This window comes from Rhipicephalus sanguineus, chromosome 6 (assembly GCF_013339695.2).
Source record: "Rhipicephalus sanguineus isolate Rsan-2018 chromosome 6, BIME_Rsan_1.4, whole genome shotgun sequence".
In the NCBI taxonomy this organism is placed as follows: Eukaryota; Metazoa; Arthropoda; class Arachnida; order Ixodida; family Ixodidae; genus Rhipicephalus; species Rhipicephalus sanguineus.
In genome coordinates, this window is record NC_051181.1 from 45721800 (window position 1) to 45739499 (window position 17700).

At 44.4% G+C, this 17700-nt stretch overlaps 1 protein-coding gene across 1 annotated transcript in view; it reads right to left on the minus strand.

The window, feature by feature from the left end:
* Positions 1-1206, minus strand: part of LOC119397247 (hepatocyte growth factor receptor-like) — a 101114-nt gene extending 99908 nt beyond the window's left edge. The window contains exon 1 of the mRNA XM_049416503.1: positions 497-1206. Coding sequence (XP_049272460.1) covers positions 497-1206 — 710 coding nt within the window. The remainder of the gene's footprint in view (positions 1-496) is intronic.
* Between the last annotated feature and the right edge of the window lie 16494 nt (positions 1207-17700).

Sequence of the window (17700 nt, forward strand, 5' to 3'; positions counted from 1 at the left end):
TTTTCGTCAAACAGAGAGTTTCGATATGAATTGTGCCTACCGGCTGTTCTCAGCCTAATGTTATTAGGGTTGTAAGAGTGCAATCAACCCCTCCTGGAGGCGTTGGTGCAATACACGGATAGCAAGAAAGTGTGCACTCTTGTGTCGTATTACAGCCCAGTAAAGCGTTGCTTGTGCATTGTCAATGCCGCTTCCTTTCAGATATAGCAAGTTAAATTCGAAATAATGTAGTGGCTCACAAACAGCCTAACGCGACTATTGAAGATTTCATGGTGCGTAAATGGAGCGTCTGAGTGCCTGTTTAAGGGGTCTAAAAGCAACATTTCTTTTCTCTCTAAATTCACGGCCTATCTATTCCGTACATAATCAGACAAGCTTGAATACGCAAGAAGATGAGCATGAACACTCATTTCTGCCAACTAGGATGGCGGAGCTACCTTTCACGAAAGAATTACTTGTGCACAATATGTTCTGTCTACTTACGTATACTTGACACGTAAGCTCGGTCCCGTTGCTGAAAAGGCGGGACAGTCGGGATGCCTCTTGTTTGCCGTCGTTACAGTTTTCCGTTGTCTTGCGAAACTCTTCCTCGACGCGATCCATGTCGAAGAGGCACAACGCGAACTTGGAGCGGTTGCTTTTTCCCTGATTTCCGTTGTTCGGTGCAAAAGCCACGAGGAGCACTTTGCCATCACCGCTATATTCACTCGTGTACGGCCCATAGGCGGCGCTGGAAGCGTTCATGTACTGCTGCTTCCCATCGTGCGCGCACGTTATTAAAATCTCCGTGTAGGTACGGAAAGAATCATCACTCTCGCAGACACGTGCCAGTCGTGTTTCTGGGGGCATGGGAATCCGCGGCTTCTTCTGAACAGCCACAAAGTAGGCGAAACCTTTGTGGCTGAAGCCGTGTACGTAACGAATCTTGTTTCTCTGCTTCTTTTTGCTGTCGGCTATGTTCACAAACGAAGAACCCACCTCGAAGGTTAAGTTACTCTCGTCGAGTACCCTGCGGGACACTGCGTACGGATGGTACTCCAGAGGCCTATCGTCGTAAGTGGATGCTACGAAGAGGACGCTCTTGTTGGTACTGGTGCCTAAGAAAGCCACAGTGCTGAGCCTCGAAGCGACGTAGTTGATTGCACTACCATTGTCCATAGGCTTGGCGACCTTGAGGTCGTCCAGAGATTGATGAACAGAGCACATACCTTGATACGCAGTCCCGCACGCGAGCACGTTCGTAGAGGATAACTGCAAAAGAATCCGATTGTCGTTGTCAAGTCTCGTCCTCTCGAACTTGCAGTAGTCAGGATCAGGAGGGCACTTCGGATGGTCGTTTACGCGGCCAGTGGCGTAGCTAGCCAGTATGGATAAATTTTTCGCTCTCAGTTTGTACAGCGCATTGCGTCCGCCCACGACCACTGTGTCCTCTCCTCCCGGCAATGTTAGGTATATGACATTTTGCAGGGGACCTGTGCCAGAAAATTTTTGCGAGAGGCACGCGAGCGATACATATTGCGCAACATGCTAAAAGCACGAAGACTTGCATTTCACACGGTGCACACGACGGTACTGCGCAGCCTAAGCGTGGGTGTGGTTGAAAAGCACTCTGAGCCTTCCTGCACGACTATAGCTGTGCTTATCTGGCCATAGAGCGTCTTGCTAATCGACAGGATGTCCGCAGGGGCTGAAGGAAGCTCACAAAGGCTCGTTCACATCTGAAAACAAAGCGTAAATAACAACACTTGAGACACCGTGCGGAAAGATCAGTAATATCAAAGCTCAAGCTGCAGAAGCGGCCCTCTCTAACTTACTCCAATGGCATAGGCGTATCTACCGGACCGTCCGCACGGAGAGGCGGGGGGGGGGGGGGCATGGCGTCGCTGGCCCCCCCACTTTCTACAGTAGTCACCGTTGGCTGCACTCTGGGAAACCATCAACTGAGGCGAACTTTATTTATTTATTTAGTTAGCAATACTGGAGACCACAGTGTGGTCCATGCAGGAGGGGCTGTACGGTGATTACAAAATCATAAAAAAAATCACAATCACAGCGATAAAGCAAAAATGAGAACAATGAGAAAAAGGGAACGCAAGAGAAACATCGATTACAATCACGATACACAATACAAATTTTCCAGTTCGCGTACAATGTCATTGGCATCAACAACAGTGGAGGGTAAGTCATTCCATTCGGACACAGTTCTAGGAAAAAAGCTGTATTTATACGACTTTGTTTTCGTGAAAATTGGGGCAAGTGCCCTACTGTGGGTGTGTCTAGTTTTCCTGGTTGAGTGGGTACGCACACAGTCAGGCATAGTTAATTTTGTATTTTCGGTAAGACACTTTTGAAGAAAAATCAACCTACTGACCTTTCTGCGCGATTCTAACGATGGGATGTTATGTTGCTTCATTAGTAAGGAAGACGAGCAGTCATCCTATACTTATTAAATATGAGGCGCACTGCTTTTCTTTGGACGCGTTCTATTTCTTGAACATCACTTTTGTTGTGGGGGTCCCATACAATTGAAGCATATTCTAAGTTAGTTCTGACGAAGGTATTATATGCTAGAAGCTTAACTCTAGGAGGTGCGGTTTTCAGTTTCCTTTTGAGAAACCACAACTTCTGCAGCGCAGAGGTACAACTAGCCGATATATGTGTTGACCAGGTGAGTTTGTTATTGATAGTGACACCCAGATACCTACCTTTGTCTACCTCCTGTATATTACGCTGGTTAGTAAAGTAAACGTGCTAGGCATTTTCTTTCTTGTAATATGCAGAAGTACAATTTTTTCTGTGTTTAACTCAATGTCCCATCGAATGCACCAGTCCTGAATAGCCTGTAGGTTTTCTTGTAGCAGTACATGATCGTTTGGAGCACGAGTTTCTTTTAAAACAACGCAGTCATCCGCAAACAGTCGAATGCAAACGCCATTAATAATCAAGTCGGCCAAGTCATTAATATAAATTAGAAACAACAAAGGTCCTAAAACACTTCCCTGAGGCACTCCAGAAGTCACATACAACAGTCCTCAGGAGTGATCCGAAACTTGTACGAACTGCCGCCTGTCTCGAAGGTAGGCGCCAATCCATTTAGCAACATTAGACGGAACACGCAAATATTCCAGCTTCCGTAATAACTTCCTTTGAGGCACTTTATCAAATGCCTTCGAAAAATCTAAAAACAAGGCATCCACCTGTCCAGTCATATATCAAGGATATGCGAAAAATCGTGTACTGTTGTTACAAGCTGTGTAACTGTATACAAATTGTTTCTAAAACCATGTTGATATGGTGTAATGCACTGCGTTTTTCAAGAAAATCGATAAGGTACTTTGAAATGACGTGCTCCAAGAGCTTACAACGTCTGCTTGTAAAAGATATGGGCCGATAGTTGTTCACAGACAAACGATCGCCTTTTTTGTGAATGGGAGTGATGCGCGCTAAACGCCAGTCGTCCGGAATTTCGCCTTGCGGCAATTGATGAACTGAAGAAATCTGTCAGAAAACGAGATACCTGCTCTGCGTACCGATGTAAGAAAGCATTAGGGATACCATCCGGCCCTGACGGCTTTTTTGGATTAACATTAAGGAGCATAGACACGAGGCCTTCATGCGACATTGCTAAGTCGGTAGCTAAACATGAATCAGTGCTGTGAGGTGCATAACTATCGCCTCTCGAAAAAGCACGGTGGAAGTAATGATTAAAATGCTCGGATATCTGTCGAGCATCAGTAGCTGTCATGTCACCAATTTATATTTTAGAAGCATCCTGTCTGCCTTCCTTTAAAAACCGCCAGAACTTTTGGCTGTCACGTTTAATAAACTGAGAAAGACAATTATTGAAGTACGCGCTTCGGGACTCTCTTAATTTCATTAATAGGTTTTGTTTCAGTTCAAGATAAATAGAGCATGACACTTTTTTCTGCTTGTGGAGCCGTTTAATTTTACGTTTTGTATGAATGATATCCCTAGTTATCCAAGGGTTTATACGTCGCTTCTTAAGGATTTTGGTAGGCGTAAATTTTGTAACGCAAAAATTTATCGCATCTCGGAACCTCATCCATGAAGTCTCGATGTTGTCAACTGCAAATTCAAGATGTATGTCTAAGTAATCAATCACTGAAATGTCATCGGCCTTTTGAAAGTCCCGAACAAATGAAGAATTTTTCGCTAGCTTCGGCTTATTACTTGTTAGCTGCCAACGAAAATAGATTAGATCATGATCTGAAATTCCTGGCTCTACTGATGCTCAAGCACCGTTAAATATTTCTGTTATGAATAATAGATCTAGGATGGATTTACCACGTGTGCACTGACGCACAATCTGCTCTAAATTTAAACAAAACATCACATTCAATATGGTACATTCATATTTTATTTGATCCCAGTTAATTTAAGGAAGGTTAAAATCACCCGTCAAGATCACATTTCTATCACGTAGGCTAAGTAAATGTTCGTGCACTTTCGACAAGTACACATCATTTGAGTCGGGTGGGCGGTATACTACACAAAGGAAAAATTGAATTCCACAAAAACACACGTTTAGCAGAACACTTTCGTAGCCAGCAATTTGATCTCCAACAGTAATATCGAGAAAATGTTTTAAAAGAACAGCCACGCCTTCTCCTCGAGAACCCCTGCCACGCCGATACAAGCCGTAGCCTGGTGGTGCAATTTCATCATCGCATATATTGTCACGGAGCCAAGTTTCAGTGACCACGCAGACATGCGGGTCGTATAAAAGTAACAGGAATTCAAGTGCGTCCGTTTTATTCACCACACTTCTAGTATTTAGCGACATTACGCGGAGCTGTTGTGCCTTCAATTGCTAGCTCTGGGAGAATGTGGCGTTTTTGCTTGAATTGCCTTGCGTGTCACAGTAGCATCGTCCCATGCGTACAACTGATCGTCGATGCGCAACTTATCATTTACCAAGCTTATTCTTTTGACTTCGCCTTTATCATCTTTAGCGCCAGTCCAAAGCAGCTTACGTTTACGAAGTGTGTCCGCGCAGTAATCGTTTTGTAAGTATACGTTTGTACCACTCAGCTTTCGTGCGTTACACTGCACTGCTTCTTTTCACCTGTAGTCTTGAAAGTACAAAATAATGAGTCTGTTCACCCGAGAATTGCCGAGCCTATGAATGCGACCGACAGAAGTGCAGTTCACACCGAGGTTTTCTGCAAAAATTTGCTTGATTACTTTTCCACGCAAGATTGACTCGTACTCATTCGGAACGCTTGGCATGCCAAATACCATCAAGTTCGATCTCCTGCTCTGATTTTCTAAGTCAACTAGTTAAACATAGTTTGACATAGGCTTCTAGACAGCAATCACTTCATTATATAATGAAGTTAGTCCGGCGCTTCTGCTGTGGAGATTGTCTCCAGTGTCTCACGACCACGCACTGTAGGTTCTCTGCGGTGCAGGCCGCCTATGCGACGCTTTCGCGCTTTGCGCTACAGCAATGCAGAGAATGCTACCGCTGAGTAGGGCCGCTTAACGTTACAGCCCTCTGTCATGATTTTATTCTGCTCTGCCTGGCCTGAAATTTACATAATTGATGACGCAAATACGGGCAGGAACCAGTAAAGGTATTGTGGACTGCTAAAACGCTCTTCCTGTTTCAGGAAATTAATTTTCTTTCATCAGAAAGGAAGAGCATCGCCATCGCTCTATATCAAATTTGCTATGAGTCGATGAGTGTGCAGAACTGTTGAGTGTTTTAGTTGGGCCGCATTGGGGAGCTAAAGAATGTTTCCGCTTGAGTTTCTGATTAACCTGCTTCGCCTAGCCAACGTTTTTAGATTAATCTAAAAAAGTCACAGCAATGAATGCGATAGCAAGAAACTAATGCTATACGAAGTGAGGCTCGCCAATGGATACTCTCATTTTGAACAGCGCTCCTGTTTCAAAGGCGGCCGAAGCAGCGAAGGAAACTAGCGTGCTTCAAGTGTCGAGCTGTGACACTTGATAGTTTGCGCTCACCTTCTGTTTGTTCGTTTAGGGCGTCCCTTGAGCTCGAGTAACTTTCGTACGCTCCGTAACATGAACGCGGACATCACAGTGAAAGCTCGAAACATCCCTCTTCCCCTCACCACGACAAAACCGCGCGAGCAGACAGCGGAAGGGCAAGGTTCTCCCTGCGCAAATATAAGAAGCGAGCGAGCTCGGCGACGACTTTTAAATCCGCCCGTCGCGCTCCTCGCGCCATCTCGCTGGTAATGAAGAAACGCTTATAAGCGCCTGCCGTCTCTTCCTGCCAGCGGAAAAGGGTGTGTATATAACGCTCGCCGTTAGTTACCTGAAGGATCTGCGCTTTCTGGCGTAGTGGTTAGCGCCACGCGCTGCGGAACGAGAGGTCGCTGGTTCGATTCCGCGCTTCGGAAGCATTTTTCTGAATTATTTTTCTTTGGGACTTTCATATATATATATATATATATATATATATATATATATATATACTTATAGATATATGGTGCATGACGGCGGCGACAGCGACGGCGACGGCAAAATCCAGCCGAAACTGTCCGTATAATTGCTATCGCAATAAAACGTTGGCCTTGCTGATCATATGGTAGCTTGCAGCGATCGCGGCGGCTTGGAACAAGGCGTGGAATTAGGTATACTCGCGGACAACATTTCTTGGCAATGCAGGAAGGGCTACGGCGGCGGAGCTACTGCACATGTACTGCTCCGCGAAGTAGCGCCGATTCGGCGCGCTTTTCGCATTCAGTTTTGCTTTGTGAACCTTCCGTGCCTCCTGTGACGGCTGTTTGATTATTCGAGCAGCTGTCACAGGTTTAGACAGCCATTTGTTAATGAAATTCGTCACAAGCTCCTTCGGCGAGTCGTCGAAAAAGCTGGAGGGTGATGAGCGCTCTACTGAACACTAAGACGCCATTTTGACTGTGAGGTGCACGTACAAGGAGCGACGTTTTCACACGCGCAAAAACGCGAAATGAGACTAGCATAAAGTAAAACAAATATAAATATTTCCTTGCTGCGTGCAGACCCTGTTTTCAAACAGCGTCCAGTAGAAAATAAAGTAATGTTGTTGTTTTCTATTCTCACGCAGAAAACACGCGACTGTGGGACAATATTTTACAGCTGTAGCACACACGTAGTTCGGCTCTGTAGCCTTCCCTTCATTGCCAAGATAAGTTGTCCGCGAGTATAATGGACTCGAGTACATTAAGAAGCCCAGCTTTCATGTTTGTCCCGCAAGTTGATCTACCGGACGAAGGAAATGGTCAAAGTCCATGGTTTTCTGGACTAATAACTGTCGGGGCCTAACGTCCCAAAACCACGATAGAGACGCCGTAGTGGAGGGCTCCGGAAACTTCGACCACCTGGGATGCTTTAACGTGCATCTACATCTAAGTACACGGACCTCAAGCATTTTCGCCTTCATCGAAAGTGCGGACGCCGCGGCCGCGATTCGATCCCGCGACCTGGGTTTTCTGGACTAAGGAAACTGAAATGATAGCCGGGCTAGTCGGTCTTCAGTCATCTAGAATTTATTCGTACAGGGGAAAATACAACTTGGACGGCAAAGAAGCGCACACGCGCAGGGCTGTTTATTTCTCTCCCTTACATTCAGAATGAGACACTGTCCGGCTATACCAAAATATGTTTATGTATTGTTCGTCATAGTAATGCGCTGTTTAGTGTGCGCACTTATTAACACGGCGAGATTTCGCAAATTTGTGATGTTGCGTAACAAGCAAGCGGTCTTAAGGCACACCGAGACCTTTTTTAATTTGACGAATGGCGAAGAACGAATGACCAAAAATATGGTATATTGAAAATAGTGTATCTGCTTATTTTTTGTGCACGAGTGGTCATTATGCTATGGATCATTTTGGGGTCATCTGTTGCATCGCGTTACGAGCAGGTGCTGTGTGCATGGCCCAGAAATTGTTGACCTGTCATAAACAGCTAACAATGAATGCGGAAGAAAACAATCCGGTGTAGTTTAACGCTATAATCACCCACATTTTTGCAACGAAAATTTGTGGTTGCACCGTTTGCATAAGCGTATTTAGTTAGAGGGGCCGGAGGGCTTCCCAAGCAAAGTAGAAAACAGAGCAATACAACAAAGACAAGAAAGGCCAAACAAGACCAGCGCTGTGCAGCGCTGCTCCTGTTTGGTCTTTCTTGTCTTCGTTGTATTGCGCTGTTTTCTACTATGAACTTCGCACGCTCCAAGAAAAGTTGCAAATACAAATACGATGTACTACGCCCTAATGCCATAAATTTTTACTTAAAAAGCATTTGTGGTTGACAAGTTAACAACAATAGTGATGTAATCATAGTAATAATAATTACAATGTACTGCGCCCCTAAGACCACAAATTCCTATATAAAATGAACTTGTGGTTGACAAGTTAACAACAGTCGTAATATAATAATAGTAATGATAATTACAATGGGCTAGAAACATTGTTTCGACTAGGAGCAAACAAGACAAAATAAGAGATACGCAAACCTGAAACCTTCAAGAAAGTGTAGTACTAATTACGGAAAAGAAAAGGTGCAGTCACTGCTACCTACATTAATATATATATAGGGCGGACAAAATCAGGGAGGCTGGTCCCACCACTCGCGAACAAGTTGGTACGCTACTGCCGAATGGAGTTGTCTCCATTCGAAGGTTGCGGCTCGGTCCCTATTGAAGGCAAGTTGTCCTTTCGTTCACTTTAATAAATTTTAATTTAATTCATATTTACTGTACTACGGTTAAAAAGTGAAAATAATGTCCCCTATGCTTTCCTTGGCTTAAATGTCCGTTTGGTTCATTTGGATGTGTCAGCGCCTCCTCTATTTTTTCAGTGCCTGGGCGAACGCTCTCCTCGGGCCGTCGAGCGTACGCTCCGCCTCCGCTCACCGTTTCCACGTGGTGGCGCTGTGCGAGTAGACTATGTAGAGTGCCTCGATGTCCTCCTCGCTCGCCCCTCCGTAGAGAGTGCAGACATCCTTTGACTGAGCTCCTGTCGTCAAAACCAGTTTCCGTAGTGCTGTCCGCCATTTTCACGCCGAGCGTGCGTGTTGAGACGCGGCTACAACGTGGCGGCAGTCGGCAGGAATTTGATGCGGATTTAACTACGGCGTTCTTCGAGCGCTTTCACGCGAAATGCCTGGCTCCCTTGTGCAGTGGCGTAGCCAGAGGGCAGGGGGCACACCGGGCTCGTGACCCCCCCCCCCTGAAAAACATTTCTGCCTACGTCACTGGCTGGGTGCCACTGTGCTCAAACCACTACTTTCCGAGGCACCCAAAAAGGAGGACTGTCTCGGTGGCTAAAATCAAGCGCGACAATCGACAGCCTACAAACACCTCGTCCCTGTGAATTGTGAGTATTACGCAATTCCCTCAAAATATTTGTTTGTTCTGGAATATTTTTGTAGCACGAGCGTGGTGACTGAAAGATCTTCCCTTATACATCGCGTTCGGGAGGATGTTTCTTGATGAGAGACAGCGTACGAAGTAATTTACAAGTTACGCTAACTCTTAGCTGTGAGTGTAAAGCATTCAGAAAACAAATCCTATCGTAAAGTTCTGCGCGTGTCTGTACCAGTTTTAGAAGTAGAGTTTAGAATCCTAATTCGCACTCAGCGCACGCAACCTTGCACGTGACGTGGAAGACTACCGAAGCTGTTTCTTTTCGTACGCCAAGAGGCTGGGATGGCATGCTGCGCGCTGTCTTCTCTAGTTATATTAATGTGTTACCGGTTGGACCAAGGGCCTATTTTCGATGAAATCACCCCTGAAGGTTGTGACTGCATACCTAAACAAGGTTCCGCGGCCGAAGTTGGCAGGATGCTGTCAGCGACACGAAGAAGCTGTGGAAAAGCTGCTAATTTCAAACTCCGCGAGGCTGAGGCTGCACGTGCACCTGCGTCAAGTCGCGGCAAAGGGAGCTAACAGGCATGCAAGCAAGACATGTGTAGAAGTGAGCCTGCAGTGAACATTGAAATCGTGTGTTGGTGCATTAGGCACAACTGAGACATTTTCGTTTGTCTTTGTGATGTATATTCTGTTTTTTTTTCTTCGCTTGTCAAGTAGAGCCGGAGAGGGATATGGCTATGTTACGTGTTGAAATTTATTATTGTCATTTTGCTAGCTTGTTATCTTTTGCCTCAGGAGTTCTACCAAATACGTGTGACAATTAAATGATACTAGATAACACAGATATGCAATTGGATCAAAATACTGACAGAAATCACGTATTCATTGTGTCATTTATTAATTGGTTACCTTTACTGTAGACATTTCCTCAAGTAACTTTATCATCATTGCTGCATAATGACTGTTTTGAACCAGCACAGCTTCGCCGAGCAATCTTCCTGAAGAGCGGAAATGCCCAGTATATGGTGATTCGAACCGCAATTACCCATTGCTTTACACTAAAGCCTAAGCGACGCGTTATTTTACACCCGCAGAGCAAGATCAACCGGTGTTAAACGACGCCGTTTTGTGTTTAGAAATAAATAAACTATCACGCCAACAAGCGGCCACAGGGCCTTTAAAGGTGGTTTCAGGTAGCAGCATATCATCGCGTGAAGCGGCGAATTTCATAGTGCGGTTAGACAGTAAACTATCAAAAACAAGATTTAATAAACCATGATAACACATTAATGCATTTCCGGAGTATTATAATCTACGCAAAGCCTCCGTACAGCCTGCAAACAGCTCACACGCGCGCCGTCAATGCGCCCCTAGATCGGAGCCGGCGTGAAAATGGCGGACGCCGTAGCAGACGACGCGGTTGTCTCCACTCCCTACGGAGCGGTGGGGGAGGAGGACATCGAGGCACTCTAAGACTATGTAGAGTCACTGGAAAATTTCGGAGTACCGCAAAGGTAGGCTGCACCCGGGCAACATTGGGCGGCAGCGGCCATTTCCCTTCCAGACCGTCCGGCGCGTTGGTAACATGTGTTGAGAAGTGACCGATCTTTTCGCCTCGATGCCGTATTACGCTCGGCGTAACTTCAATATGTGTGTGTGTGTGTGTTTCTTCAAAACAATATCAGAAGTGATTTCGACTCATCAACAGTCATGAATCGACTGCGTGGTAAGCGGTGTAGCTAATGAAACGTGCGGCGAATGTTGCCATGTGCTCGCGAACTCTCTTCGTGGCTTCATCGGTCTCTTTTCGTTTCACGACCGGGTGTGTTCGCAAGGTCCGGATCTGTATAGTTGCATTAGCGTAATGACCGTGCGAGATGCCATTTACTTCAACACTTGGTGAATGTTGATTGTTTGCGCTAGCTTTGCAGTCAGTGTTCAGGTTCACTTCATAGCGCATTCGAGAACATTATCGAACATCGCGAACATTCAGCATTGCGTCCTTCGACTGATCGCTGACGCATACCTTACTTGCGCACCACGCTTGCTGTTCAGCTGGGTGATATCTGTAAGAGAAGTGGTGTGTTGTGTTGTGCGTGAAGTATTTGTCTCGGTTCGGAACGCCAGCAGCCGAACGCAAGGGCGAATCGGCGTGCGGTAGGTAAGGTGCATCTTATTTTGCGAATACGTTGTCGTTTCCTAATAGGTAGGTAGAAAATAGGCCATCAAAAGTGATTGACGTCACTACTCAGTTGTTTCATTTCCCATTTTTTGTCTCCTTAATATTCCCAACGTTGCAGTGCATTTGCAAATACTTTGTTGTGTTCCGACAAAGTTTCTTTTATTGCGATAGCAATTATATGGACAGTCTCGGCTGGATTTCGCCGTCGCCGCCGTCATGCACCGTATATGTATAAGTATGTATATATAAAAGCCCCAAAGAAAAATAATTCAGAAAAATGCTTCCGAAGCGCGGAATCGAACCAGGGACCTCTTGCTCCGCAGCGAGTGGCGCTATCCACTACGCCACGAAACGCAGATCCTCCACGTAGCTAACGGCGAGCGTTATATACACACCCTTTACCGCTGTGCGGACTCAGAGACGGCAGGCGATAATAAGCGTTTCTTCATTACCAGCGAGATGGCGCTAGAAGCGCGACGGGCGCATTTAAAAGTCGTCGGCGAGCTCGCTCGCTTCTTATATTTGCGCAGGCAGAACCCTGCCCTTCCGCTGTCTGCTCACGCGGTTTTCTCGTGGTGAGGGGAAGAGTAATGTTTCAAACTTTCACCGTGATGTCCGCGCTCATGTTACGGAGCGTACGAAAGTCACTCGAGCTCAAGGGACGCCGCTAAACGAACAAACAGAAGATGAGCGCGAACTATCAAGTGTCACAGCTTGCAACTTGAAGCACGCTAGTTTCCTTCGCTGCTTCGGCCGCCTTTGCAACAGGAGCGCTGTTCAAACTGAGAGTATTCATTGCCGAGTCTCACTTCGTATAGCATTAATTTCTTGCTATCGCATTCATTGCTTCGCCCTTGCGGCGAAACTGTGACTTTTTTTTATTTTTGCGTTGCCAGCGCGTCAACAGCTGGCGTTCGGTTTCTGCACTGCTTTTAATTTGAACTTTCTTTTTTTCGTAATGCAGTCTTGTTAAAACTTTCTCGGCGCAGTGCTTTATGTTATTTTGATCAGAGATAGCACATCCCGAAACTTTTTAGCGCGCATGCTACTGCAACACAGTATGTATATAAATCTAGGGCTCGCATGAAATCGATTCCCTCAATGCATGGGAAAATAAGCCGTTTTTTTTTTTTGCTGTAACCATTTCTCACCCACTAAACAGTATTGTAAGGGTACGCTCGGCGCAATGCAGCTTTAGCAACATTTAAAAAAAAATAAAATACGCTTAATAACATTGCCTTGTACCAAGTTTATCAACAGAGTTCCACGCTTCAGTTTTGCGCAGTGGCAAATGATCATGCGACAATTGCCTTCAAGGTATACAGTAAACAGTTATTGTTTTAATAAGTCTTCGATTTCGCCCTCGTGCGCGACACGCTTATAACTCAAAATGCATGCACAATCTGTTCAGCAGATCGAGATATAAACAGCCGAGCAAAGAGAAAGGTATGCAGTATGTAGTTTTAAATATCGTTGAAGATAGCGAACCGAAAAGGTGAAGTATCCTGTTGCATGAGAGCTTTTCCAGCAAAGTTTGAGTAGTTAACTGCAGAAAGGAGTGTTCTTCGAGGGGGGCGAATTCATTCCGCGGCCAACTATGCAGCCACGTACAACGACACTCTTTGACGTTAATGTTTCCCACACGAAATGCAAAAATATACGAAATTCCCGGAGTAGCTTACAAGCAACGTTCGGTTACTGGTTAGCTACTCTCTGGCATCTGCATGACGCGTTTATAAAAAAGCGACGAAGTACTTCTAGGGACCGGGGTACTGCTAAATGTCCGGCCGCGCTCTGCATTCAACGCGCCTGCACCCAAAGCGCTTGGAAGGGATATGTCGGCGAAAGGTCGCGTGATGCAAGTAAGGCAATCGCGTCGGTGGCGGCACGCGGAAAACAGATGCGAAAACAGTGATTCTAAGACTATGTGAAGCTGGCGCTGAACGGCCGCGCGTATTACGAAGCTCAAGAATTCGTGCTCGCATCCGAGTTTAATTGCATTCGTGCATCTTCCAGGCTTTCACAGGTACAGGGAGGATGGAAAGAAACACGAATATAGCGGCACGCTGTTTTTGTCACGCTCTGACCGCGGTGGCAATAAAAAGAGGCTAGACGGTCTTTGACTGTATCGTTGAGGACTCCGTCTTTTCATCAGTCATTCAGGCCACAACCACATGAAAATGTGAAACAACAAAGAATGTAGGTACCCACATGTTTGCGTCTCTTTCCATTCCCACTGTACGTATTGCGCAGGCAGTCTGTCAGGCCGTGCTGCCGGTTCAATACTTTCATTCGAGTTTGACAGCACTCGCGTTTTATTTTCTATCTCAGGCTATTGCAACCACGTCATTCGCATGCCTTGGTATGTCATACTGTTGTGTTCCTATCTGCAAATGAAATGAAAAGAAATCGCGATTGTCGTTTTTTTTTTATTTCCCTTTATTGATAAAGAAAAAAAGAACACACAGGGTTTCTAATGCATTCACCTAAGACGTCTGAAAGACGAAAGCCATCTTCTTTTTCTTCCGCGTTTAAACTCTTCAATGCAACGCTTGTGCCATACCTTGCCTTGCCTTCTCAATTATTATATGTCGACTAATTTTGATCTGTTTTCTTGTGCATCAAGTAAATTACGCTTGAAATTTGTAAACGCGAAAGACTAAGTTACTGATATGTATACATTATTTTTATTGTTCTTGTTGTTTTGTTTCTTGTTGTCGCTTGTTGCTCTTCTATCTACTTATGTTTCGCAGTTATCTATCTTTGATATGATGTATTTTTTTTCAATTTTGTGTTAAACACAACTGTCTCTGTGCTGCCGTGAAACCTTGTAATAGGGGCGGCGGGCTCGTCAAGCTGCCGATAGATAGCTTTTATATGCCGCTCCTTTGTCTATTTTGAAATGGACAAATATAAAGTTGATTGATTGATAATGTCCAGGAATTTGGGACATCGACAACTAGCGCCATCTGTTGCGTTGGCTGCTGAGTGGCAGCGTCACTGAATGGGAAACGACCTTTAAACATTTATTGTAGTGCAACGCATCAATATCAGCTTAAATCACTTCGTCCATATAATCTGGGAGTCATCATCTCACAGTGCGAGAAGTTTGGTTTTATTCTCATAAACTTCCTGGGTTCGAGAACCACTTTTATGTGCTATGTGAAACTTCATAGGAGAGAATTTAAAAAATTATAGAAAAACAATGCGCCCTCACCTGCTTAAATCACTAAAGTGATCCAATCTTGATGATGCAGTCTTCGTACCTGTGAAGTTTGGCTGATGTTGGCGAAGTTTCCGAGGTTCGACGGGAACTTTTGTAAACAGGTGCATTGCAGCGAAATCCCCTTATAGGGGTGCATGCGCTTCATAGTGTTTTCCGTGGCCCGAAAACACGGGAAATTGTCAGTGTTTTTATACAAGTTTGTTTTTCTTGAAGCTGCTCAAGATGTGGAGGGTATGAATACCGTGGAGTTCTTCCGTTGATAATTAGCAATGAGAAATCGTAGGTTAATTAGAGCAGATGATCAAAAACGAGAATAGTTCCTCGTAATTCAAAGCAAGTAATATTTACCAAAAGACATTGATACGCCTGCGAATCTTCCTCTATTGAGTATGTGTGATCAAAGGTACTAATGCATTTAAGAATTTATTTAAAGCTTATTAGTGAAAGCGGTCAGTACAGAAGGACTTGTATCATATATATATTTATAGGTAGTATTGCCACGTACACCGTTGATACTAGATGGCTATCGCATGTAACTAGCAGTAGCTACTGTTATAGCAAATTACTAATAAAAGGTATAAATAAGATAGTAATCGTACTCTGGAATTATTAATACTTATACTTAGTGTTAAATAGGGAAAGGGTAAATAAAAATCAACTAAACGGAGGCTCGCGTTGTGATGTATCACATGGAGTGGAGACGAAGAGGATGAAAGATATAAGAACCTTAAGTTGCTAGTTAGTGATTAGGGGTATTTTAGCTTAATTAGATGTAAGAATCTCAAGTTGCTAAATCGTGATTAGGGGTCTTTTAGCTTAATTATAATGGATAATTAACACAATTGGCATTGACGTACCCGCAAGCATTCACACTGACTGAGGTTTACTCATCAAGGTTATGCACATTTGCACCCTGACAATATGCCATCACTTGTAACGATGAAATCACCAATTGTAAGCTGATAATAGGCTTTCGGTATAGAAGCATACGAACATAAAACGTATACGGTATTCAATGTATGAAATTACGATCGGGGATAGATAATAACACGCAATTATCTTTAGTGGTAGTGATCGATGGTTAGTACTCAGGGATTATTTTCGGGGAAACCTATGGAACCGAGTGATTAAAGGTGACAAATGAAATTTTGTGACAAGAGAAACATATTTTATCATTTATTAGTGATCGTTGTAGGCAATTATCAAGTGTGGGTAGATGGCCAATAAATTAATAGGATGATATCATTGTAATGAATCAAATGAAAGCATAGAGGACGAGGCTGAATACATTTAGAATGTTTTGCCAATTGGCAATTAAGGACTCTGCAGCACAATTAAAATATTTATTTTTACAGCAGAGCTGTTATCCCATCCTTTGTCTGACTCGCGATGTAGACAATCATCATCATGTCGGCGTGTTCAGCATAACTGTGCCTAGTTAAGCCAAGTGAATCATAGCCAAGTCTAATTAAGCCTAGTTGACCAGGCCAAAGCCTAATTAGCCAGGCATAATTAATTGAAAGGCTAATTCGCCATAATTAAGCCGAGTTGAGATGCTTGTTGCATAGTCATGCCGCGCTCGGCAAGATGTGCCGAGCAAATGCTAATTAAGACTAAATAATCCTGAGGTAATTAGCGCTAATTATGCTAATCAGTTCATTTGGCTAATTAAACTAATTAAGTTATAATTAAGGCTAGTCTGACTTGGGATGCAAGCTAATCGAGACCAAGTCTCCAATGTGCCACTAAGACCTATTAAGCTATTGCATGTCGGTGGTCTCATTGGTTTGGTAGCATTGTAACGAAAAAACGGCACATGAATACAGGGACGGAAGGGGTAGACACACGAGCGTTGTGCGTGTGTGTGCCCCTTTCGTCTCTGTCTTCTCGCGCTGTTCTTCGTTACAATGCTATTAAGCTCATTATTATAATTAATCTGCTTAAGCAGATTCATTTGGTGTTGTGATTTACTTGTGATTGGTACTTGTGATTACTTTGGTGTTGTGATTTACTGGTGTTGTGACCTACTTGGTGTTGCGATTGCCAAGCGATACCCAACCGAACCCTATCAACACCTAGTCTCTACTCGTGATTAACAATGTGATCCTGTGAACACTTCGTGCATCCGCGTGTGAATGCACGTGTCGACACTTGGCTTGTCAAGCCAGGACCAGCCAAGTGTCGACCAGCTCCCTCTAGCCCACCTTGTGCGACTCAGTGCAAGCTGCGCGAATTTTTAAAATTAGGTTAGCCCAGAATTCACATTAGGAATGACTTACTATAATGTTGATCTACATTCGCACCTTGGCATGAAGTGCATTACTAATGAATGGCGACGATGAATTCAACATATTTTAAATATACGGGTGAAAGCTGTCAGTGTAGGACATAATTAAGATATATAGTATATTGTCACGTAGTCGTGACGTCGACGAAGACCGCAGGCGACGTGTCCGAGATGAAGCTCTTTATTTGGCCGAACATTTGGCCGAGAAATGGAAAGTTAATTCACAGCAATACACACGGTATGCACTGAGAGCGGCGAACAGAGCGTCGACCGTCCATCAACTAACAAGTGGTGAAGTGCGTCGGTATTTATACATGTGCCGTCGTATATTCCAGCGTTATTGCTGGTTGTCGCGCAAGCCCTAGAATAAGCTCGAGTGTTCGCGACTTCCGCGCAATCTTAACAAAACGATCTACAATAATCGTGAAGCTTCTCGAACAATGAGGCGCGGTTTGCCCTGAGCGTTGCTGACAGTCTTTGTGGGCGAAAACCGAATACAGCAAAAGTGATAAGAAACGCTCGTGGCAATATGAATCTATGCAGTTATAGTACGATGGCGGGAAATAATAGAATATCGTTAATTATTAGCAGCGATAAATATCATTAATTCGTAATCAATTATAATTATTCGTTTAATATAGGTGCCATTAACC